Here is a 27,264-nt window from a genome sequence, read left to right as displayed (position 1 = left end):
AAGGAACAAGTACCAGGCAAGGTCTTATTTTCAGATGATGATATCTGTATGGATCACATGCATGTATACTGTGTTTCAGATGATGATATCTGTATGGATCACATGCATGTATACTGTGTTTCATTCATCACTGTATATTTGAATGTTCCTTTTCAAACAAAAAAAATTATTGCTGTTAAATATCTATATAAATGAATTAAGACTCATCTGAAATATTATCATCAGCATAAGAAATACGAAGATGTTGAATGATTGGCAATTGATGTTTAAACAATAAACAAGACACAAAAATATGATAGACAGCAATCAAAGACACAATTAATCTAACTTAAACAACGTTAAAAATAATATCTGTAGTTATGCAATAACTACATGTAATTGCAGTACTTGGGGCTTACTTTTGTATTGTTTAAAAAATTCAGAATATCCAAATTGTATCGTATTTTAACCAGCAAACACAAACAATCCAATTCACAACGATTTAAAAAGACAGTTTAAGACACATATTTAAGAAAGTCTAATTTTGATATTCACTTACATTAATGTAAAGTGCAGTCACTATTTTTTTTTTATTGATTTTGAGTTGATTTAATTGTGCAAAAGTCTTTTTCAAAATGCTTATTTTGTTTGTATTAAGCCAAGTGCGTTTTCTTGTGTTATGCTGTTTAGGTGTTTTAAGTATTCAAGAATCGTTCTACCAACTGGAGACTTGAAGTACATATTTAAACAAACTTTTTAAGGACAACATGTCATTAACATTTCAATAAATGGATTAAAATAGATCAAGATATTTATATATCTACCAGAACCTATACAAGAACCTAAAATTTGAAGTAATCATTATTAGAAAAGTAAACTTATTATAATGACGATTTCTGTTTCAACACTTTCAAACAGAACTTCAGCGACTTTTTGATGACTTTTTTCTTTGATGATATAATTTATCCAAAAAAAAAATGATATAAATTGTAGCTTTTACAGATAAATTTTCCCTTCTTGAATTTTCCTCGGATTTCAGTATTTTTGTGATTTTACAAATGTGATCCCATGATTCAATCGAGGAAATGGAGGTCATGTTCAATGGCTGGGGGTGGGGTTGTAGATGCAGTTATTATTATCCTAGTGCTGAATATCTTGTTGGTTTTTTTTTAAGGTAGACATTGTAGATTTAACTGGAAAACATAATAAGATAATTTTTTTTTAAAGTTTGAAACATTTAACAGTCATTAAATATAGAATAATAAGAGGGAAACACAGTACAAGATGAACAGAAATCCCATGACAAAATTAAAAAGTGCATCAAAATTCAACTTCGATTACAGCATATTTTTTAGTCTTACTTGGAAAACAGATAATAAATAATCCCTTCGTTACATATAAAACCAACTTCTTAGTGTAATAACTGAATAGATATTAAGTTTTTTTGCAATTGAAAAGTTAAGAAATACCGGTTTCAGTGTTTCTTAAAAGAAATGCAGACGAACTGATTGTGCAGTATTTATTATCTTATAAAACGATTCTAAAACTGATATCCTAGTTCGAAAGCACTTGCACAATAAAGTAATAAATCTGTGACTTATATGCGCATGACGGATTGCCCTCTTATCATGGTTATATATGCATATAGATAACGTTACTCCGAAAGACTTCAAAAAGTAAGCAGTGTTTGAGATGACATTCTACCTACATTTCTGTGTTATTTTCTTTATTCTGACATTCTCAAACTATGCTTCTGGATTCGCTATCAACGAGTATTCAAATCCAACTGGATATACACATGAAAACATCACACGAGGTGCGCTTGATAGAGTAGCTTCAATGTATATAGCAACAATACTGAGACCTGGGAAATTTGATTTACAAAATCAGACAACTGATGAAATTTTAAAGCAGTACTTTGATGAAGGTAAAATCTTTAACAATTAATTTTTCATTCTATATAGAAATCACAGTAGAAACAGAAAACGTTATAAAAACGATTCATTTCAATTTAACGGTTTCATTTAATAAAATAATAAAACCCTCGTCGTCCTTTTTTATTATCACTAAAAAAAAAATTTTCTCTACATTTTTGTTTTCCTATTTTGTCCTAAATTATTACAAAATAAGAAAGAATTATACTTGCGTATTGCATCCTTAGATAAGTGTGATGAAATTAGTGTTGATCACTTTCCTTGATGTAATAAGAGGGATTTCTAAATGAGAATATAAAGTTTAACAACAATTCCATTATAATCATATTTTTTGATAAGTGTTGGTATTAATTGTGTCTTCTTTTTTTTACAAATAATAAGAATTAGTTCCGATTTTTCTTCTTCAAAATATCAGTCATGTCCGTGAGAAAAACAGGTGATACATGTACGAACAAATTGAGTATATAACCATTTCTGAATGTCATTGGTGTTGCAGAATAAAAAAACAGTATCAATGATCATTAATATGTCTTTTTACATCCCTGACTTTCAAATGATTTGGTGTGAGCTTTCCTGATAAAGGTAAAATATGAAAGGAGCTTCGAATACAAAAAAATCATAAAGTGTTATTTTGTTTTATTATTTCAGTGCCATCAGCTGGTAACATTTACGACAATGCTGTTGACGATATTGTTAAAGGGTTGGAAGATGCTCAAGTAAAAGTACGGACGTCAGCCAAATACAGCATGAACAATGAGATGATTGCTGAAGGTATTGGGTCTTTTTTCTGATACTAAATCTGTCAATTGTTGTGAACTTTTCTGTTTATTTAAGAAGTAATTATATGTATTCCTGAAATTAATTTTAAAATAAAGAGACGTGACACGATTGCCAATGAGACAACTATCCAGCAGAGACTAAAGAGCGAGGATGTAAACAATTATATGGTAGTGTTCTGCTTTCAATTATGTTTGAATACTGATGTTACGTATTAATTCATCATTTATTTTCTTCAGGAAATATGTATTTGAATGTCAAGCGGTCCCAGGTAGAAAGCCTCAGTAACGATTATAATCCAAACTGGTCAGTTGTACGCATGGTTGTAGGAGATTATCTGTATACTCTCCAAGACTTTTACTCAAACACAAATTGGGTTGAGCTTGGCGGCGGAACATTGAACTCGTTAGGTAACATTTTGTTCTTTAGACAAAGTAATCTGGTCTTTCCGGTTTAAATAATAACTGTTCTCAGAAGAAATAAAAAAATAATTCATTATTCTATAATATTAGATAGGTTCAGACTAGTTTCATTAAAGGTTGAAACTGCATTGTCACTTATTCCTGGTCGATTGCATGTTACCGCCAGTTACTATTTATACGCCTTACTGTTGTTATCGTGTAAATTATATTATTATATTGATGTTTTGGGAGTCGATTTTCCTGGTATGGAACTTGTGAATAAAATATTTCCTCATATTTATATAAAATTAAGAACGGACACGGAGAATATGTCAAAGAGACAACAACTCGACGAATGAGCAAATAACAGCCCAAAGGCAATATCTCTGTTAAATTGTTTTGGTCGAATTAAAACAAGGAAATGGCAAAACGGTAATTGTTTTGATACTGTACCAGAGGCTCTAGATCTAATCTAAATAGTTTGCACTATAATTACTGAACTGATTCTTTTATAGGTTGGAATGATACTTTAGGAATTCCTGTTGCTAATGACAATCAACCTACATGTAAAAGCTGTCATGCGTACAATGGAACGTATGTATAGAACAAATTCCCAAAACATGTCATAAACTGAACGAATGTAAATGAAAAATAATTATTCTGCACTTGAAACAATTGCGGTGATTTATTTTTAATTACATTGCTTTCAAAAGAAAAACATTAAGAAAGAAGTTTGGGAAGTAGAACATAAATATAAAAAGATAGTCTTCCTGTGTATTTCCATGGGTCAACAAATGAATGATTATCATTAATATATTTATATAATCCTTCAATTCAAGCTAGACTTCTATAATAAATGTAGTGCAGTATAATGCTATATTTGTATAATCTGTAAACGAAACAACATTATTTTCCTTTTAGTCAGAACGGTCCATGTAATGGTAACATTATCGCAGGACATGTATTGACCAGTGGTTACATAGATCATAGTTCAACTGGACAAGGCGGAGTGAAGGTTTTCAGTAAGTAAATCTTGACATGGCATTGTACTTGAAGTATTGTCCGAGATATTATAATGATGAAAGAAAAAATAACCTGGAAAAGAAAGAAAAGTTTTTTTAATTGCATAATACTGGGGGAAAAAACAATGGAAAACACGTCTGTGAATTTTCGAAATAAAAGACTCATAACGACAAATCAAACTGATATACCCCGTATATTTGATTTCTAGATTCTCAGTGGGCGAATAGTGAAGGTAAGTGTAGCCATGGCGGACGACACGATGCTAGTAGACATTTACCAGCCACAGGAGGAATCAATAAAGAAACTACTTCAACAGTTCTATCCCCACACTACTATCTTCATTCTAAAGCTGGAAAAATGGCTACCGATGCTACAACTGGATTCTTTATCAGAAATGGTGAGTAAAAGTAATGTAGTATAAATAAATTGATATTATAAAACAAAGATGAAGATATTTTTACATTGAGATACAAATGAAAAGCATTTCTTTCACAGTTTTTATTTCAGCATCATGGCAATGTTTTCTAAAATTTGGAGCAGCACAGCTTACTTTTTGTACTCTTAGGTATGAGTGCCAATGAGACAACTCTCCATCAAAGTCACAATTTGTAAAAGTAAACCGTTAATATTCAAAGTACATGGTTGTTTCAAAGGGCAATATTGATAAGATATTACATATTATTCATAATTACCTACGATGTTAAATTGTACTGAATATATAATGTAATTTTTGCATTCGGTATTGACGTACTGATTTTTGTATTTCAGAAAGTTCCTTGTTAACAGCTCTAGGATACGTTCGACTTGGCAAGCTACTGGGTCTGACTGAGCAAAATCATCAAAGTCAATGTGTTAACTGCAATGATCCTTCATTGTCTTTTGTCTTTGTAATTGACACTACCGGTTCAATGGCATCTACTATATTTCAAGTTCGACAAAAGGCTGTTGAAATGGTTACTAAGGCAATGATGCCAGGATATTCCCCGTTCAACTATATAGTGGTGACATTTAATGATCCTGGTATGTTAAAATAGACAAACTAACTTGTTAAAAGTTTTGTTTAAATCAAAGCCTGATAAAAAATGACATATAGTATAGACATTTATTTATTGCTCGAGACAGTATGTTTACCGCTACATGGTTTGTATTTTTTGTGTCTTTTGGTAGCTCTTCTATTGACATACAACCATATCTCACATTGCCCATAAAAATATGTAATCTGCGGTTGACACTTTTTTTTTAATTTTTTGTGCGAAAATTGTCTGGTAAAAAAACATATCCTAGAACGGAAAGTTGATATGCTCTACTTGTTTATTCAAAAGTCAAAACAAAGAGCTGCGCGGTATCTATAATACTAAAATTACGAGGTCCAATTTGTCAGCCGTCATCACGTAAAAACGATGAATCAAAGAATTCAACTTTATATATAACTGATATAGTACAATGGTGTTGATTAAAAATTACACCACTCTAGGCCCATTTGTTTTCCACGTAATTAATATTGCCAATAATTATGAAGTTCTGGATCGAGTCCGACACCGATACCAATAGTATATTCACCTGTTACCTATTACCTTATCTGTACGTTCCGCATCAGACAGGCGCACCACCTAACAGTGTATTTAGAATTTTGCTGTATACTGTTATTACCAATAATTGATAGGTTCCAGGTGGACGGGTTCAAACAGAAAGATTTTGAAAGCAGAGAAAACTGTGCACCTTATACATGTTATAATCGGCATGACTTTATCAGATGACAATACCAATACTAAAATAAGGCATACGCATAGTTATATATCAGTCACGGACCAGCGATATCACGGGTGTGTTCTAGTATTTTTAACATTTATATGCCCCGAACTTCTAAGATTTTAGACTTATTCTAAAATTATGTCCTACTCCTATTTTCACGTTCAGCCTTTCTAAGAATTCAAACATTATTATTCTTATGTAGACGAAACGCGCGTCTGGCGTATTAGATTATAATACTGGTATCTTTGATAACTATTTACACCACTGGGTCGATGCCACTGCTGTTGGACGTTTCGTCCCCAATTGTTTCACCAGCCCAGTAGTCAGCACTTCGGTGTTGACATGAATATCAATTATATGGTCATTTTTATAAATTTCCTGTTTACAAAACTTTGAATTTTACAAAACAATAAGGATTTTCTTATCCAAGGAATTATAGATTACATTAGCCGTATTTCACACAACTTTTTGGAATTTTGGGTCCTCATTGCTCTTCAACTTTGTACTTGTTTGGCTTTATAACTATTTTGATCTGAGCGTCACTGATGAGTTTTATGAAGACGAAATCCTAGTACATTTGATAACTTTTGCTGCTATCATGTGTTTTTATACTGGTAAAATTCCCGAGTTATGTCTCTATGAGATAAAACATAGAGATCAAATCTGGGAACCAGTAAATAAACAAAACAAAGAAATACTAAAATTTATGATAAAAGAGATGATTTATCATTTACTATCGTTAATTATCCATTTTTAGATGGTGACGTTCCCTTGTCACCATCTTACGGTGTTTATATATCTCAACTTGTACGATTCGCTCGTGTATGTAACAATGTTTTAGATTTTAACGAGGGAAATTTATGTATTACTGAAAAATTATTACACCTGGGTTTTCGATATCACAAACTAGTCAAAACATTTACTAAATATTATCATCGGTATAAGGACATCATTCGTAAATATAGCTCAACAATCATTCGTAAATATAGCTCAACATTCAGTTTTCCTATACGTTCAGGTATTTCACATCCAATTTTTTATGGAAATATTCTTTATAAAGCACAAAGGTGTCAGTATTCACCTCAAAAACTAACAAAACCTTTGAATAGACTTATTAAGAGGGAATATAGTTACGATACTGTTGTCAGGTCATTAAAGATTGCATATTTTGGCGTTAATATTGATTCACTTATAGGGTCTTTGCATCGGAACTAAATACATTTATTCAAAAACCAGTTGTTGGCATGACACGGGTTATGTTCTTCTCATATATGTTATGATGGTATGATACTAAACCCCTAACGGGAAGGATTGTGCCTGATGTTCGTATGATGAAATCATAATCTTTCAGTCAGTTTAATTGAAGTCTGGAGCTGGCATGTCAGTTAACTGCTAGTAGTCTGTTGTTATTTATGTATTATTGTCATTTTGTTTATTTTCTTTGGTTACATCTTCTGACATCAGACTCGGACTTCTCTTGAACTGAATTTTAATGTGCGTATTGTTATGCGTTTACTTTTCTACATTGGCTAGAGGTATAGGGGGAGGGTTGAGATCTCACAAACATGTTTAACCCCGCCGCATTTTTGCTCCTGTCCCAAGTCAGGAGCCTCTGGCCTTTGTTAGTCTTGTATTTTTTTAATTTTAGTTTCTTGTGTACAATTTGGAAATTAGTATGGCGTTCATTATCACTGAACTAGTATATATTTGTTTAGGGGCCAGCTGAAGGACGCCTCCGGGTGCGGGAATTTTTCGCTACATTGAAGACCTGTTGGTGACCTTCTGCTGTTGTTTTTTTCTATGGTCGGGTTGTTGTCTCTTTGGCACATTCCCCATTTCCATTCTCAATTTTATCTATGAATATTATATCTCCCCAAAAGAGGCGTGGCTTGTGAAACAGCTATACATACCAAGTCCAACCTTGAAGGTATGAAAAATAAAATCAATATAAAATCGTGCTGAAAACATGATAAAATCTCCCATATTCTGTATGGGCGTATCCATACTAATTCAGTGGTTGTCATTTGTTGATGTGTTAAATATATTATTAATTTTTCGTTCATTATTTTAACATTAATTAGGTCGTGTCTTTCCTCGATATAATTGCTTTACATTTGTCATTTCGGGATCTTTTGTAGCTGACTATGCGATATGACTTTGTTGAAGGCTGTACGGTGACTTTTTGTGTCATTTGGTCTATTGTGAATAGTTATCTTTTTGGTCATCATACCATATCTTCTGTTTATATTATGAAATATATATAGTAAACATTGTTTGCTTCTGGTGGACAAATCTTTAAATCACCAATGTTTGATCTTGGTGTACAAACCTTTAAATCACAAATGTTTGCTCCTGGTGAACAAACCTTTAAATCACAAATGTTTGCTCTTGGTGAACAAACCTTTAAATCACAAATGTTTGACTATCCGTCTCCGAGGGTATCATAAGGTTAAAAGTCAGTACTTTAGTATTGCCATGATTTATTACAAAACTTTCTGAAATTGTCTGTTTATTAGTATCATATTTTACTCATCTTTGGTAAACTTTGCTTGAATGGGTTAAATTCATACAATTTATATTCTTGGCTTTCAAATATTCGGCTTTGAGCGTTCCTGGAAAAGATCAACCCAGAAAAGCGCTTCTTACGAATGAAATTTAAAACAATTTATAATTTTGTTTTAGCGTCAAAAACTACATATCGAGTATCAAAGGACGGAGAAGAAGTCAAGCGGTGGTTGAATGTTTTAACAGTCGATGGTGGTGGTGATTGCCCAGAATACGCAATGTCTGGCATTAAAACAGGTATGTAGAACAGTATCGAAATATTTTTGCTGATCTTATATACATTGAAAATTAGGTGTATAATATTAAAATGATTTAACCGAAAAAAAATAAAACAGTTTTTGTTATATATTGAAATGTCACACAGTAACTTCTTTTAACCTTTCATAAAATACATTTAATCTTTACTGTATCTTTTCTCACTCTTCAGCTATGGAGTATGCACGGAATGGTTCGTGTGTTTTCTTTTTTACTGACGCTGATCCTAAAGATCCCGAGTTAAGAAATGAGGTTGTCAACCTCATCAGAACTAAGGATCTACATTTAGTGTCTTTCATTACGGGACAATGTCATGGCCAACTTCAGACTTCACCTTCGAAAAACGGAACCCACAACAGTGGAGGAGAACCACTTGGGTGTATTGCTAAGTCTCAAGGTAAATATCTATCAATTCTATGTACATTTTGTGTACATGGTTTATCCTAACTGTATTATGAATAGAAGCTATTCCGATGATCAATATTCTATAAAAGCGGGGTTGTGATATAAAAAAAATCTAGATTTCCTACACCCGGCATATGTTCATGTGAAGACCGTACTAGTAATTGTGTGCTGCAAACAAATATTTTTGTTATATGAATAATTTGGTGTTTGTGACATATCTTTGATAGTTTGATATCTTTGATAACTATTTGATAGTTTGACACGTGTAGCTATTAAAAGTACTCTTAACTTCTTATCCTTATTATTTTAAAACCTTAAAGTGATGGTATACTGCATTACTGAATTTTAAAGCGAGACGTTTATTTTTTTACCTTAAAAAACAAAAATCTGAATTTCAAAGCAAATGAAATCATTGAAAGAGTCTATGTAATAAATCATTTCACAAAGAGAAATCATCTTTATACTTGACACCAACCGGCTTATACTATGTAATATCCAAATTAGACTGGTCATTTGCTTTAAGGTCATCGCAAGAAGAGAGGATGGGATAATTTCTTTCAAAGTTTAGGTGGCACGTACATACCAGTTAAAGACAGGGATATCTCAAAACCACTTGACACTCTTTTAGAGGTATTTTATTTATGAATGAATTAATGTGCATGTTTATCAGAGGAGTGTATATGAATTCCACAAACAAAACATTATACAAATGTAGAAACGTATTACGATTTCATTTCTGGAAACATAATGATACGCGGAAGGAAAAAAGGTCTGGACAATAAGAGAATTATTGTTTTATAATATAGGATAGTGAAATCTTTTCCTGCAAAATAAATACAAAATAAAAAAATCGAAGCATTATTAAGAAAAGCATAATGATGAGTTAAGCCTTTGTTTGTATGTACCTTTCCCAAGTCAGCAGCATGTAATTCAGTGGTTTTCGTTTATTGTTGTGTTACATTTTTGTTTGCTGTTCATTTTTTGTACACCCATAAGGCATAATAAAAACGTTAGTTTTTGGGCTGAATTGGTTTACATTTCTCATTTTTGGTCCTTTTATGGCTGAATATGCTGCTTGGGCTTTGCTCATTATTAAAGGTTGTACGGTGATCTATAGTTGTTACTTTTTGTATCATTTGGTCGCTTGTAAAGAGTTGTCTCATTGGCAATCACACCACATCTTTTTTTAACATAAGTTCAATTTTCAGAATAAGAGAATTTAAAAAGTCAAAATGTAGTTATAAAGTTTCTATATCGAAATACGAAAAGTCTTGGATGTAAAGTTTGGAGACACAAACATACTGATCCCCACTTAAAAAAAAACAATACCCCTTGCTACCTCCCGATACAATTATGCCGACTTTGGATTTTGCCAATTTTCTTTTCTATTACTAGTATTATGACTATATGACTCGTGATATATCAAATTGTCATAAATTAGTTCGCTTTATTTCTATTTTTTCAATATTGATATTGTTTTCAATTTTTTTTGTATTTGTTTTTTTTTTTTCATTACTTTTCATATATTTTAGAAAAACATGGCTATTACATATGTCAATATTTACACAACAAAGATATCCAGTCGGAGCCTTAATATCACAGTTGATAGTCATATATCAGCGTTTACTGTTGAAATAAAAGATGCATCTTCCAAGCCTTCATCAGCACTATACAAACCAATAGGTAAGTAATGTATTCATCATGTCTTCAGATCGTAGACTATTGTCGACAGTTGTAAATTGACTGTAGATTGTAGAAATTCATTCAAATGTTAGTTTTAAAAATCTTAACTTTTGATATCTTTTTTTTTTTCAATTGTAACCGTTTATGATAATTGTTGTATGATATAAGAAGATGTTTTGGGGAATATCAGAGCTGGTTCAGAATACTTTGTTTTTGTCTTTGGCCAATATGAAATTCTAAAATAATTATTTTTTGTCAGTTCCGATATAATCCAAAGAATTACTTTTAAAACCAAACATTTGTTTTAGAAAGTAATTTCAGATTCGTTTCGACAACGATTCAGATTCTTATTATTTATCATTACGTATTAGAACAGAACTGAAGCGACATTGGTGCAAGGAAAACGAAATATCAAAAATCTATGCAACAGTGATAGAACCAAAATTAAGAAAACCAATACTACAAAATTATTAACAGAGAAATGTACACATATGATTTTTTTTTTGTCATCGATGTTGTTTCAATTCGGTATAGTTTTCAACTACCGAACATAGGAAGCATAGAATTGACTGAAGGTTTTTTTTTATTCATTTATTGTTTTAAATATACATGCATAGCGGGAGACGCTTACCATGTCGACGGACATGACTCTCTCCTCTGAGATTCCTATTATTCCAACATATTTTGTTACCCTGATTTGCGTATGTTTATTCGGTTTCAGTGATTTGAACATCGATAACCTACTGCCGCCTTTTGTTGTTTACCATTCCTCTAAAATGTGTGTTTCAGGGACAGTAGAGACGTTTTCTGGTAAAAGTTCTTTCAATGACATAGGAAGAAACACTTATATAATGAGTATAGTGGTATGTATGAGCGTCAATCGATTGATAATGAATAAATATTACATTTTCGATATCGACTTATCGTTATGTCACCTAAAACTAGCTGTTTTTGTGCATTCTGATCTTATGCTTTCATGCGAATATACCCTTCGATGCTTTTGATTATTCTTTTTATAACGTTTGGACTCAAACGGTTTATACTTTTGACTTTCCAAACTTATGGTCTCAGTCTTGACTACTAAAAGTAATTTTAGAAACAAGTGTTGTGCGCCTGAATATCTTTTTGTTCGGTTCTCATTTTGTTACTTTTGAACTGTATATGAATTTGTGAGGGAAATTTGTGACAAACATTATGTAAAGCCAGTATTATATAGTTCTGGACTATTAAAAAAATCTTTTGATGTCACTGGTACGCTGCATTTGCTTTGAGGGTCAATAGCCTATATTAGTTTTATAAGCTACAGGACTCAACTCCGTGCATCACACTACCACATAATCAAATACAAATTTTACTAAATAAAAATGAAATAATACTTTGTAAAATCAGAGTGTAACTGTTAACCGTAACCTATTGTTCTTTTTTGTAAATAAGCTAACCATGGTGGCAAAAATTGTACATGCAATGACATTATGAAAATCTATAATTCTTATAGAGTAAAATGAACATGTTACAACTGATCGAACATGTTTGTAGTGACATCACATACTTCAACGAGAGCCATATGCAATACATGTATTCTGCAATTCGAAGTACCTTTAAAACGGAAATACATAACCATGTCATAAATTGGTAAAACTGCGCTTTCTTAAATAAACCAAAAGTATAACAGTTATGATTTTAACAGGTAATCCACCTGTACAATATCAATAATATAATTAATCCAGTTTACTTTATACATTCCTGTAATCCTTATAAAGATTTTGTTTCCTTGCTCAGAGTCCAGTGCCAGGAATTTGGATGTTGAAAAATATGAAATCAGAAACGTGGACAGTGACTGTTAAACAACAAGGTGATATAGAGTTTACTTACCAGTTCCTGGAAGATGTACACGGTGCTATCCTTTCCATTCATGGAACACCAATTGCAGGTAATTGCATGACCAAAGAACCAGTCTCTCCATGATGTAACGTATTGCTCAATTTATAAGATTTTTTTTTAATTGATTTTAAAAGAACGAGTATAATTTATTAAATAAAAGAGTAATAATTGACATATAAGTCTTACTGAATTCAAAAACAGATTTTATACCATAATGAGAATATCATAGTAATGTCTTCAAGTATAAGGTTAAAGTAAACGACCATACAAAGCGTAGGGCAGACATGTAGGTATATTTAAAGAAAGATTTTATGTTATGTTACTCAAAAAGCTGCTCTATATCATATATAATAGAGAAATCATTTTCTTACATATTATATAAGTGTTTTGTTTTTGAAGGATCAACCCTTACACTTGTTGTGAAAGTGACCGATCTCAGCTCAAGTGATTCTCTGGTTTATGCTATACTCTTGGATGAAACAGGAACAGAAATTACCCGCATGCGTCTGGCTCAATCTCCACATGGCAGGAAGAGAAAAGGCATAGCAGTATTCAATGTTCCTAATAAGGTATAACGGTAAAATTTCTTGATATGTTCAATGTTGGAATTATTTTATAACTAGACACAATATGATTTGCAAAATTTAACAGAATAACTTACATATTAAAAATATTATCATTAACTTAAGAAACCAATGAGCTTATAGGGTTGAGATTAAATACAATCTACTTTCGGAATGAAATTTTATTCCAGTTAGTGAATTCTATAAACATACTTGATTACACAAAATATCAAACTGTTCATCTTCCCTAGCATTAAAAATAAATAATTATAGATTAAACAGAGACTTTCAATATCAAATTCCCAAAATAAAAAAAAACATTAAAATTAAATAGTAGTGAAATCCCGAGGTTTAGGACACTAGACAGACATGTGATATGAAAATGTTGCGAGATAAAAGAAGTTTTTAGAGGTATAAAGCCTCTTCACTTTATGGACGTCAAGTTGGTTACTTATTCCGTATTCCCTATTCCCTATTCGTTACCTATTCGTTACTTATTCCCTATTCCTTATTCGTTACCTATTCGTTACTTATTCCCTTACTTTTGATTCACGTATGGAAAATACATATATTCTTCAACGTTAGATATTTCAGAGCCATTTTTCGAGTTATTGATTATTGGATTGATTTTTTGTTTCACTTTATTATTTGAATTGTCTTAAGATATAACCAACAATGTACTGACATCATTCATTTTCAGGCATTTAAAATAGCAATAGAAGGCACAGAGAAAGGCAATGTTTTCAAACGTGAATCAAAAGACCTGATACATCCAGCATCTGTCTCCCTTCAAATAATCCAGAGTGACGGTAATTAGATAAATAACATCTAAATCTGTGTACATAAGACGTAAGCATGCTACATTTGATATTATCTGAGATCAGTTTGTTCATATTCCTCTTCACCCCTTAGGTTCTTATATATCATTTTCTTTCAAATATTTGGCATTTAGCGTTCCTGACGAAGTTTAATGCAAAAGGTTACAATGTACCAAATAAAATTACATGGGCGCAGCCATTTTATGAAGGGAACATGACATACATGTAGAGATAAAAATAGATGGCTCTCTGTGATTGGTTGTTATATCATTTATAAATTTTTGTTCTGGAAAGCATAATGAATGAAGTTTCATGCAAGCACAAATTTGTCCCTAAATGTATATGATGAAGGGCTGGAATTTTTTTTTTATGTGGATCAAAATTAGGGAAAATTTTCTGCGAAATCGTAAGGTATCGTGAAAACCCCAAAATTTATCAAGAAAAGCCATGGCACCATATATATTTGAGTGCGGTAAAATCACAAATAGATATCGAGCTTCAACTAGACAACAGCAGTTTTTCCATAATTAGTTTATTAAAAACGCCTTTTAAGGAGATAATTGCTAAAAATAGCATTGCCGGTAATGGGGCCACCATTTAGTACTTTATATTCAGAAAAGCGCTCCTAGTGCATGCATTTATAACATGTTAATTTCATTTTTGAACAAACTATGCGTCATATTTTAACATACATTGTACTAATGGATTGGTCGTTTGAACTACCACACAGTTTGCAATAGATTAAAAATCTTTAAAACTTTAAAATATCTTTTTTTTGACTTTTAGCAATGATAGTTCATTGATGTATATCAGAAATATCTATACAAACTTTCTTTAGGTTTACATTTGGAAGAAAAAGTTCAATATCGCATACTTTTCAAAGTGTGCATAATACTTAAAGAGACAAATTAAGTACGATATGTTGTTCTCACCTACATAAAACTTTCTATGAATAACATGTACATATTTCGGATATTCGGATACCTGAATATGTGGCAGAGATAAGTCGTTTCTAGCGGTCTCAAAGGTCCTGATACATCCAGCATCTCTCTCCCTTCAAATTTATAGCAATGTATATCGTATAGTCTTAAATTAGATACCTGATAGTGTTCATACGATATGCATTGTTTTAAATTGTGCAAGATTACAAAGCTTGGTCATACGTTTAAAGAAACGCATCATCCATCTGCTTCAAAATCACCACTTAGAGACAGGTGACGATGTTACTCAAAACAAGGTGAGCCTTCAACGCTCATGTTCCTAAACTTAATAAGTGGAATAACAACATGCAGAATGAACGATGTAAAAATGAGTTCCGACATATGTCCCTCTATGTTACAATGAATGTAAGTTAGTTTATGACATCAACAATAACAGGATTATAATTATATCGGTGAGTTTGTGAATCCTAAACAGGCGTCATGTTCCACCTAAATACACAAGGGATGCTTTTTAATACGAATAACTGTCTTAAAACTAATTAACATAGACTCGTATATCAATTCTTAAATATAAAAAAATAGTGTTGAAAGTGGCGTATGTAATATTACATATCTTTCCTGTATTTAGGAAACCTGTATATTGATAAAGACACGACTGTTACCTGTAACGTAACAAACACGGGATCTACTGACGAAACGTACCAGGTTCACTTTACTGACACTGCAGGATTCACAGATTCTACTCTATCTGTTACAGTTGGAGCTGGAATGTCGAAAAACGTTTCTTTGAATCTTTGTGGACGAAAAACACATAAAACCACGTAAGATGTTGCATTTATTTACGCTAGGACTAGATGGTTTGCTTGATTGGGACTTGCTACGTTGTCAGTCATGCAAAAAATCTCTAAATAACTAATAATATACTTTGTTTCAGATTTTTATTATTTAAAGTCTTCTATTTTGGAAATTTTTAAATAATAAAATTTTTAAAAACCCAAAAGAAAAAGGCTTTTACGTTTAAACTTTTTGTTTGATCTTTTATTTGAAATTAAGATGTTTAAAAAAACTCATCAATGATAACAGGCTTATAATTCTGTAATCGAGTTTGTTTACCCTAACCACGTGTCATTTCCCCTATTCAACAGGTAAACTGGGATTTTTTTTTCAAACATTCTGTATGTGACTGTCACATGTCTGATATTCAGTGTCGTTTGTTGCTGTATATCACATTTGCTTTATTTTTGTTCATTATTTTGTACATGAATCAGACCGTTGGTTTATAGGTGACTTTGTGGTAAATGGTTTGCCCATTATTGAAGGTTGTATGGTTACCTATGAATATTAACTACTATGCAATTTTGTCTCTTGTGAAAGGTTATCTCATTGACAATCATACCATATCTTCTTTTATATAATAAACACTTTTAAATGTGTATACTACGTAGTTAGTATCATCTTGGCAAGTATTTTTCTTCCCTTCATGTTACAATGAGTATACGTTTGTTTACAATATTAATTGAATGTTTGTTAATTTTATATTTCAGTATACTAACAACAAGTCTTTCGCTCGGAGGAAAGGAAATTCAACTGCTGCAAACCGTATTCATGGTAGACAATAAATAATACCTAACCAGATTTATTTCTTATTACCTCATATTTAAAATAATGTAAAATAAAACAGGTGTTGTCATCACAGTGTAAGAACTGACTACAATATATATCTATATATAAGTAACTCTTCTTATGATAGATTTATGTACTTTCTTCAACTTTGTACTTATTTGGCTTTATAGAAATTTTGATATGAGCGTCACTGATGAGTCTTGTGTAGACGAAACGCGCGTCTGGCGTACTAAATTATAATCCTGGTACCTTTGATAACCATTATGTCTATTTTGAATGAAAGAATTTTTTGTTTCATATGACTCGATTTAGTTCATATTTTTCCTGAATCTATCCGGACAGTTTGCATATAAATACGGGGAAGTAACATGTTCAAGTGTCGCATACAACCAATAGAAACACAATTGAACTCGCGGTTAGTGCGCAAGGTATGTTTTCCCTATAGCAATTTTTCAAAAAATTTACTCAAAACTGATATAAATATTTCTCTGTCCCCGATTGCTTTATTAAGAAGTGAAAGATAGCTTCCCCGCGAAGATTTTTTATTCATTAGGTTAGGACAAAAAGACATTCACCACCTTTTGATACTAGAAAAAACATAAGGTAGCAAGGAGTCCTCATGTCATTTTATGCACTTAATGTCCATGTACATTGCTATAAATCGTACAAGATAAACAAAAAAAAAATGGACAATATCATCCGTCTGATTTCAACCCCCTCTCTTCCCCTCAAATAACAAGTGGCAATGTTACTCTATACAAGTTGAGCATTTAGCACTCGTTTTGCTGAACTCGATCAGTGGGATAACAACATATATAGGGAACAATGTACAATAAAAATGTGTTCCGAAAAAAAGTGAGCTCTAAAATACCGATATATGAGGCGAAAAAAACAAAATAAAAAGGTAATCAATTATTGATGAAATATAATTATCATAAAAAATTTCGTAGTCATCAAAAAGCAAGAGAGTTTTGTTACTATATGTTGCAAGCTTTAGTGTAGCAATGGAATGTTTAACTGCAGTGCAAACACAACTCGGATTTTCTTTCGGGTTTGTCAAATGTGTTTTGAGCTTTGTGTCATGAATCAACAAGCTAAATTTTATTTATTTAACAAATCATGCTTGAACCAAACTATGCGAAAGTCCTTAACAAAGTTGTATAAGAATGTCACTTCAAGTTTCTTAGCTTAACTGCCTCATATATCTTCTTTTCTTTTTAAAAGTACTGAACCTACTGCATTAAGCCATCAGTCTTAGACCTTGAAATGGGCTATTGTATCTAGAAATATCTTTTACAGCAACATCATATCCAATATAGAACGACTCGGTCTTGTAATATTCAATTTCAGTTATAAAGAATATTTTTAATCTATTCATGAATTAAAACTCATAATTCGAGCAGTCCATAGATTACGACACAACCAAACGCTTTACTATCTTCATCATCGAATCGAATGGAAGGCAACTGTCCAATTCATAAGATAAACCTAATGATATTCGTTCAAAAATAACTAAACGCAAAGATGAACAACAGCATATATTGATTCCCTTTTTATCTGTTAAATTAATTCCCTTTTTGTCTGTTAAACCATGATGATTATTTTTATAACGTTCCATCATCTTGTTTGTTTTATGAATAATATCAGGATGAACCTAACTCGATGTGAAATGCAACTCTTTTTTTTTTGTTAAATGCGCAAGTTGAATTAGACTTACAATTAATTTCTTTATAAGGTGATAAAATGAGGACGAAGAGCTTTCATTGTAGAAACTGAACATATGTTAGAAGCTGTCAAAATCAATCAGTAGCACGAATAACAAAGACTATTCCGTAACACAAGTAGTTTTTTTTTAAGACAGAAACATAAGCTGCTTATTAAACTACATACCATCTTAATACTAGTAGGTGATCCTCGGACGAATTTCCAATTTGATGAAAATGCAGATCTATTGTTACTGGTTATTTTACAGCAGAGTCACAGATTTATATTTCAAATAGATTGTTTTTAATTTTAGCTCTCATATCATACATAGGAAAACATACAGTTAATTCGGGTAGCAAATAAGAATAAGAAATCGCGCTTTATCAATTTCGTGCGTAAAACGAGAATTGTTTTTAAGTTTCTTCATTGGGAACGCGTTCTGATTGGCGTCCGCTAACATACCTGTATCAAGTCATGAAAATCAGTTGTTTTTCATTTGATGATATAAAATCTAACGTTTGATTTTGTAAGTTTTCATGGACTTTTAGAAATTGATATTGATCTTCATCATTTTATGAATTCGTTTATGGTAAATAATTCTCGGGATATCCGGACAACGACCAATTTTGTTTGTCTGAGGACGTCTATGATACAGACTTCACAACATTAATAAATGATGATAAAATCATACATGTAGGCTGACATATTGTGTTTTTCTAATCAAATTTTATTAAAATAGTTGTGTGAGACCAGCCCAATTATCGTCTTTTCTAGTCGAGGGAAACATATAATCGACCCTTTCTTTTTTTTTCCCAGTCACAAAATGTTATATCGGAAACAAGATATTGGGATTGCAAACATATAGGATATGTAAATGACAGTGTTATACATTAAAAAAAGTTTGAACCGTATGAAGTGCAAAGTCAAGAACAAATAAAATTCAAATTCAGGTTTAGAAGTTTATATGACTGGACATTCCAATATATCAAATACGAATGATTCAAAGAAAGATATAACAAATCACGTATATACTTCGTTTTACACAAGTTCAAATTTATAGCTATATAAGATTTGATTTGATTTTTGGTGTTTTAACGCCACTTTCAAGCACCTCTTTGGGGCTGTTTGGTGGCGGCCATTTCTTATTGATGGAAGAAGCCGGAATGCCCGGGGAAACCCACCGACCTTTGATAGGAAAACTGACAATCCTAGTCAATTATGATTGCAGTCGAGTGCACACACACGAGCGGGGTTCGAACTCACAACCTCAGTGTTGACTTGCTAGTGATTACAGTAGTGACTACTTATAAGATCTTTTTACTATATTCATTTACTGTATACGTATTAGTTGTCTTAGAATAGAAAAAAATATATAAACAGATTATAAATTGTGTGCCTCTGATGCACATGTTCTAAGTGCATTGTTAGAAACAGCCATACTCAGACAAAGAAAAACAAAATTACATTTCAATATCTTTACCATATAATTCAATCATATTCTACAAGAAATAAATGTATTTACTACTTATTTTCAGGTAAAACCGAAAGTTCCGCCAACCATAACTATTAATTATAAAAGTTCTGATTGCATTCCTTCTGTACTGAATTATTTCAACTGTTCACAAGAAATCATTAATATAACAGCTATTGTTGAAACATCGTCATTGAATTTGTACTATACTAAGCCACGTTTAGATCTACAAATGAGTAATAGCAGTGGAAGATACGTGCTTTCTTTTAGGTAAGATTTCGAACTTAATTTGCTTGATAACACTATTCTTGTTTGACATTAACTCACTGTTTTATGTGCCTCTGATTTACAGTATTACTTATGTGAACACTAAAAGCATGTTCCGAGCTTGCGTTTCCTGTCATGCGTTTTTTAGTAAAGGGCTGCCTCTTAGAAAGATGCTATGAAGGAATTTTTGAAATGGAAAGTCGTCTCATCGAATGTTTTAAGGATACCGTTATGTTTTAGTTGAATAGGCTGATTTGATATCTTTGTGTTTCACATAACCAGTATGTTCTAATTGTCGAAACCACAAAAAAAATGTGACGTAACCAAATGTGACTCATCGCCGAAATTGTACCAAGCGTGAGCAAGCAACACTACGAACGCTACAAGTTCAGCAGGATTATTTTCATGTAAATAACATATATTTTGGTTATTGTGTAAATGTGTTGCAGATTGACGTCAACACGAAACCACCTGTATTTATAGATTAGGAAAAGAAACTGAATATTAATTTTTTTTCAGCGGAACTTGTTGCAGTCCAAAATTTTCGTGGTTTGTATCGGACAGTGATTCAGAGGTTACAGAGAAAGCCTTTGACTTTACGAATGGTCATTCATTCTCAACAGTGATACCAGTGAAAGAGTCTCATCTTACAGAAGTTACCAAGGTATGATGTATAATTTAAGAGATATCCTTATAATAAATAAATACCTAGATAGATGCTCTTTTCTTAACAATATAGTAGTACTCAATGTTATAATGATTGTAAATGAGTTTATGTGTGGTATGCGTCAAACATACAGCAATCATACTTTCCAAAATACAAGTTATAATTAAAGGTCATCATGCGGCCTATAACAATAGACAAATGTCCAAACTATATGTCAAACCATAACTAAACATATCAGTTAAATATTCCCCCAAAAAGATGAATTAGAGCGATACACATCTATTTTTGTGACACGTTGTCATTCTAACCAATGCCAAAGTCTGGCTTTTGACAACTGATTTTTATGTTAGTTTTCGTGGGGAAAATGTGGTCATTGGTGCCAAATCTACATTGAATATCAACACACAGTTTGTGTTAACTAAAAAATTGAAAACAACACGTTTAATAATTTCATGCGTCCGAAGCGCTTTTCTGGATTTACCTTCATCAATAACGCTCAAAGCCAAACATTTGAAATCCAAGGATGTATAATTACCGAAACCGTTGAAGAGCGCTATGTCAAAAATACTTAAAATAAATACCCAAATTCATTTAAAGTCAACTTTGCCTGAGTGAGTTGAAACCTTAGTTTCTTAAGAATTTCAAAATTTATAAACCGACAATTTAGGAAAGTATGTTAAATTATATCAGTACCGAAATACTAACTACTGAGTTGATGATACCCTCGGGGACTGATAGTCCACCTGCAGAGGTATCGACCCAATGATGTAAAAACTTGAAAACAACACGTGTAATAATTTCATGCGTACGAAGCGCTTTTGGTTATACCTTCATCAGGAATGCTAAAAGCCAAACATTTGAAGCCAAACATTTGAAATCCGAGGATGTATAAGTACCGAAATCGTTGAAGAGCTATTATATGTCAAAAATACCTAAAATAAATAGCCAAATTCATCTAAAGTCAACTTTACCTGAGGGAGTTGTAACCTTAGTTTCTTAAGAATTTCAAAACTTATAAACGGACAATTTTAAAAAAGTTTGTTAAATCATGTCAGTACCGAAATACTAGCGACTGAGCTGATGATAACCTCGGGGACTGATAGTTTACCAGCAGAGATATCAACCCAGTGATGTAAAAAATTGAAAGCAACACGTTTAATAATTTCATGCATCCGAAGTGCTCTTCTGGATTTAAAGTATGAAAAGAGTTAAAACTTTTCTGACCTTACCAAAGTAGTCTTTGCATAATTGAAAGGAACGCTTCACACATAAAAGCAATGTTCATTTCATTACAGTTTCGAGTCTTAACACAGGTAGTGAGGTCGTCATATCGATGGGCGATTAGTACAGTGATTTTGTCATAGTTTAGTTAAGTTAGACATGGTTGTGTTAAGAGTTTTTATTGACAATCAATGACACAATATAAACATTCGGGTTTTTCGCTAAATGAACCTGTGAATATAAATTCAAGCTGGTAAGTATCTTTTTTTATTGCTAATATGTTAGTACATTACCGTTTTTGTAATATAGTTATAATTTGACACAGAATAAAGCTTGCGTATGTCAAAATTTATAAGTTGTTGTTCGTTGCTAATACATAAAGTAGAGTTATTTTTTTACTGTCTGTAAAATCCCATATTTCGTTATGGTATAAATCTGCCGTCAATTATTCCAAAAAAGCCTACATTTGCACACATTTTAAGATTACATTGTCATGGTTTGGTTCACTAGTGTCATGGTTAAGTTCATGTTTGACATGGTTCAATTATGTGATTCCTGTCGTGAATGATGGAAGTGTAACGATTAAAATAAACATACATTATGTACAAGTATCAAAATACTGTTAAACAATATTTTTCCTGATAATTCTTTTCGTGATTAACCCATTCTATCCTATTTTGAGTCGATATAGTGTCGCTATTTTCTTATTATTGTTTTGTACCCAGACGAGTAGATCGGAGTTTTACATATTAAAGATGATCTTTTACTCGCATAAATACACCTATAGGAAAAAAAGTCATCTACAGTAAAACTAAGAGTTTATCTTTATAAATTTCATAATTATAGAACAAACATATATAAAGAGGTCACTAGAGTAATATATAATAAATGAATTTCAATAATAGCATTTTTTTTTTAAGTTGGTGTATTCTGAATGCACTATGACCTAAGAAAGCACATAGTAATATACAATAATTAAATACAGTATGATTTCCAATGAGACAACTATCCACCGTAGAACAAATGATTAAATTTTAGGTCACCGTACGGCCTTTAACAATTAACAAAACTCATACCTTAAGGGCATACGATACAGTTACAGAGGAGGTAATGACGTTGCTAACGTAAAATGTTATTTTCGCGGCGACGTCAAACTGTGACATATCGGGAAAAGATGCATTTTTCGACTGATTTTTATCATTCAAACTGATTTAATTTGAAAACGAGGGCATGCACTCCTATTTTTTAAAACGACATTTTGTTTCATTTTCGAGGGAGATTATGTGGACCAAATTTTATAAAACTGTAAATAGTGCATTTTTTTTTTAATTTTGATAAATATACAGCAAAAAAATACGTTTTTTTTCTCAGTTCATGACCATTTGATAAATATGACTTATTTCTGAATAAAAAATGCATCAATTTTTAGGATACTTATAAAACACAGAAATTACAAATTATTTAACAAAAAACAATTTGTGTTTATCTTTTAAAACAAAAAAGTTATGGTTTTCTTTCGAAAAGAAAAATACGGCCACAAATCCGAATTTTGAGCAAATGTGCAAAATTTCGACCTGATTTAAGTGCCAGTCTTTGTAAGAATCAGGCAATTTAGGTAAAAATTCAAACATGATCAGAAAAAACCCACCGAACTAATCATGCTATTTAATACTAACCATCATCCTGAGTTAAAAAGTGTTAGTCTTTCGTTTGTTTGTGTCTGGTAATATCAAATAACTTGGTTAGAAAATTGGTTAGAATGATAGCAAATTACAGAGTTATCTCCCCTTATTCGTTAATTTCTAGTGCATTTCAACCAAATTGTATCTTCTATTACCAGAACAGAAAATGGAAATGAATGTTATTTTTGTGCATAACTACATATTATGAACTGAAATCAATGTCAAATAGGGTGGGTTTTTTTTTTTTGGCCATGTTTTCACCACTGCCTGATTCTTAGGCAGACTGGCACCTAACACAAAAAGTAGCACATGGAGGTATATTTTTTATTACATATTTGTTTTCCTCAGGCCAAAAATAGCCTATATGGAAATTTACATCAAACTGTAAATACAGGATGAAAACTGTATCGTATGCCCTTAAAGTAAGTAATTAAAGACAAAATTGAAGATACTGTAATTCAAATAAGAAAACTTACAGCCCGACTAATTTCCAAAACAAAACCAAAAAATAAATATAATGTACAAGAAAAAACAACAGCCAGTGCATCACAGACTGTAGACTTTATACAATGTCATTCAGAATATGCACTTGGTTTTATCAGAATGGACAACTGCTATCAATATTCATCTTATTGTCTGTGAATTCGCGCCCTGTCGGGTCAGAAATAAGGCTGTACACAGTTAAAATGTACTTGTATCATTGAATTATGTTCTCAATCCAAGGTAATAATGTACATTTTGATACACTAAATACTTAACCGACAATGCTTTTTCTGATATCGGAACTTACAAGAAAAAATAGTTTAACGAGTAAAAAAAACATAAATCACTTTTATTCGTTCGTTAAAAAAAGACATTATGGACCTTTTTCTAATTCGAACATGTCATCTTCTACACTCTGATATCAATTTTCATATCAATTTCACTTACATTTTACTACATGAATAAGTTTAAACTGATATTTGAAGACATTATGGTGCCCTCTCGAAATTGTTTGTTTAATTTGATAGTTAAGTTATTGTATCATGGACGTTATCATTTCTAGGTAGGTAGACTCTGCCGGGGATAATTATCGTGAGAAATGATAGTAACGTCTACTTAAAGTTGAAAAACGTAACAGTTTAGTCTCAGTAACTCCTAAACGGATAGCTCGAACGGATTGATGCCAAACGGATATTTTTTTTTCTTTCCGTTCATGTCCGTTAGACGTCAGTCCATATCTGGTTCATGTCCGCTTAGCGTCAGTTTTATCCGTCGACGTCCGTTATGTCCGATGGAAAATTTTAGGCTTGTTCAAAACTTTGAATGGACATCCAACGGATGAAATATCCATTAAACTTCCGGTAGACTTCCTTTTTGTACTGCACTCGTCCTTTTTGATTACGTTTTGTATACGTTACTTGTCCGTTATAGATTCGTTGGAGATCCGGTAGACAAATTCACCAACGCACTTCTACCGGACGTATAACGGATAAAACGGATGGGAAATGGACATGAACGGAGGGATAACGGATAATTACCAGAGGCAAAACAGATAAATGCCAATTGAAAATTTCGCGTCACTCAGAAATGAAAATTATTGAAAGGTCAGATTTCTTGAGTGTCATGAATGTCTATTACTCATAATTGGATCTTTGAATAAGAGCATGTCTTCACGGTCGAGCATCTCTTATTCAGGTCTGACTGAACTGAAATGTTTCAAATATAAACCTACTAGTTGTCGAAAGGATAAGAAGGATAAGACAGAAGAGGTGGGCAACATCATTGCTTAGTCATGAAAGATATGTATTATGATTATCGCTCACTTTAATTTTCCGGTTAATATAATCTTGTTCATCTTTTTTATCCGGAACGCTTTCGTTAGGTGTCCGTTTTATCAGTTTGGATGTACATTTGACGTGCGTTTTGTCCGGTACATTTCCGTTTCTCGTACGATGCATATCCTGTAAGTGTCCGTTCTAGGCATTCGTTACCCATCCCTTTTATTTGGTCAGTATACCAACGGACACCGAACGGATACAAATTTTGTCAACGGAAATCTTTTTTTCATCCGTTCGGCATCCGTCAGAGCTATCCTCTAGGTGTGACCGCAGCTTTAGATAGTAAAATAATTATCTTTCGGTACTTATTTTCAAATCAGTCCAAAAAATCGCTTATTCAACCTATGATTCAACTTTCATAAAATTTTTGTATGAATTGTACATATGAGAGCGCATAAAATGCAGTTCTCATTATTAGCATATTTCTAAGAGACACCACTCTATAAAGAATTGATCGGCACTAATTTTTGAATTCGTCCAAGACATTGCTAATATAAACCTATGATGCAAGGTCCATAAAATTCTGGCAAGAATTGTACATTTAAGAGTGCTAACAATGCAATTTAGAACAAAACTATTATACAAAAATCTGTATGACATAAGTTCCTTAAAAAAAATCCGGCAAAAAATGTTAACGTGTGCCGAGACCGGACGGATGAACGCACAGACGGACGGACGAAAATACAAACGCAAATATTTCCATTGACCCTGCAATGCGTTACGCGAGGTAAAAAAATATTATATATAAATGTACGATTTGCCCGGCCTTTTTGACGCTAACGCCCACCAAATTTGGTCTAAAGACTTCCATATTTAGTCAATTAGTAAATTGTGTTACTTTAATTTTTCACAATCGTTTTGAAACAAACTATCAATATTAAGGTGCCACAAATATGTATTAATTTTGATCTAATCCATGACAAATGTAACCAAACCCATGACGACTTTCTAGACTCTTAGCTTAACCATGTCAATCGCTTAACCAAACCATACCAATTTGGATATCTTGGTTATCCTGGGTTAATTTCTAAAAAAACAACAATTTCAATTTAGATAGTTTGACTTACAATATAGATTCAAACATTTAATTTGCTTTTTATTTGCTAATTTGAGAAGAACTGAGGCAATTGTTTTGGGAAGTTTCATAACTTATCCATGACCAAATTATGACAAACTCACTGTACTAAACGCTCCTCAAACCTTACTACCCGTGCTTAAGTTATACGTATTACACTAGCATTACAACAAATTCTGATTTTCTGGTATAATCTTTCAGTCGAGTGTTTGCATGATGAATATCATTGAGTAGAGCTTTGTGATACATATCTGTTGTTGTACCACTCTTTGTCTCTCCCTATAAAATGTTAACAGTGTTTGCATTACTGTCTATTGATAATATTTATTTTGCAATAAAAATTGTCATGTTTTTGACGGACCCATATGAATGACATCTGCACGTAGAGTTATTTTAATAACATTATTTCAGACATTAAATTCAAAATCTGTCGTCTATTATGGTATTGGTGGAGCTGTAGCAGCTTGTGTGGTAACAGTCGGTATTATTTTGATCATTGTTAAAGTAAATGGAAAGGTGGTTTCTAAGGTTTCAAATATGAAGATGATGGACTTATCTGAAGATGTTGTCGAAAATCCTCGACCAAGAATTCCAAGATCGCACCTTCAACAGTTCCACAATAAGTGACTAGGTTTGCAAATGTTTCAAACTATGTATTGAAGTGTCGACAAAATTCTTCACAAATGTATGTGATTTTACAGTAACGATCACAATGTTACAAAAGCTATTTATATTTTTATATTAAATCTTAGTTCAG

The 27,264-nt window shown here is 32.1% G+C and overlaps 1 protein-coding gene across 1 annotated transcript; it reads left to right on the top strand.

The window, feature by feature from the left end:
* The first annotated feature begins 1,617 nt into the window (after positions 1-1,617).
* Positions 1,618-27,264, top strand: LOC143082580 (von Willebrand factor A domain-containing protein 7-like). The gene is made up of 20 exons (XM_076258318.1): positions 1,618-1,906; positions 2,562-2,684; positions 2,930-3,100; positions 3,607-3,685; positions 4,013-4,113; positions 4,323-4,511; positions 4,883-5,134; positions 8,549-8,668; positions 8,859-9,083; positions 9,615-9,721; positions 10,624-10,774; positions 11,564-11,637; positions 12,554-12,704; positions 13,055-13,224; positions 13,919-14,027; positions 15,606-15,798; positions 16,522-16,585; positions 19,840-20,045; positions 20,562-20,706; positions 26,919-27,264. Exons 1-20 carry the CDS (start codon positions 1,672-1,674, stop codon positions 27,132-27,134), a joined length of 3,081 nt encoding a protein of 1,026 aa, XP_076114433.1. The 5' UTR covers positions 1,618-1,671; the 3' UTR covers positions 27,135-27,264.

This window comes from Mytilus galloprovincialis, chromosome 7 (assembly GCF_965363235.1).
Source record: "Mytilus galloprovincialis chromosome 7, xbMytGall1.hap1.1, whole genome shotgun sequence".
NCBI lineage: Eukaryota > Metazoa > Mollusca > Bivalvia > Mytilida > Mytilidae > Mytilus > Mytilus galloprovincialis.
Note: the sequence above shows the minus strand (reverse complement) of the source record. Positions and strands in the feature narration are given on the sequence as shown.

What these genes read in the sequence shown, in the direction of transcription:
- LOC143082580 (XM_076258318.1), top strand. Translation starts at nt 1,672, where the DNA reads ATGACATTCTACCTACATTTCTGTGTTATTTTCTTTATTCTGACATTC. An exon ending in CGGAACATTGAACTCGTTAG is followed by an intron (nt 3,101 to 3,606) that starts GTAACATTTTGT and finishes ATTCTTTTATAG; the next exon opens with GTTGGAATGATACTTTAGGA. An exon ending in CTTATATAATGAGTATAGTG is followed by an intron (nt 11,638 to 12,553) that starts GTATGTATGAGC and finishes TTCCTTGCTCAG; the next exon opens with AGTCCAGTGCCAGGAATTTG.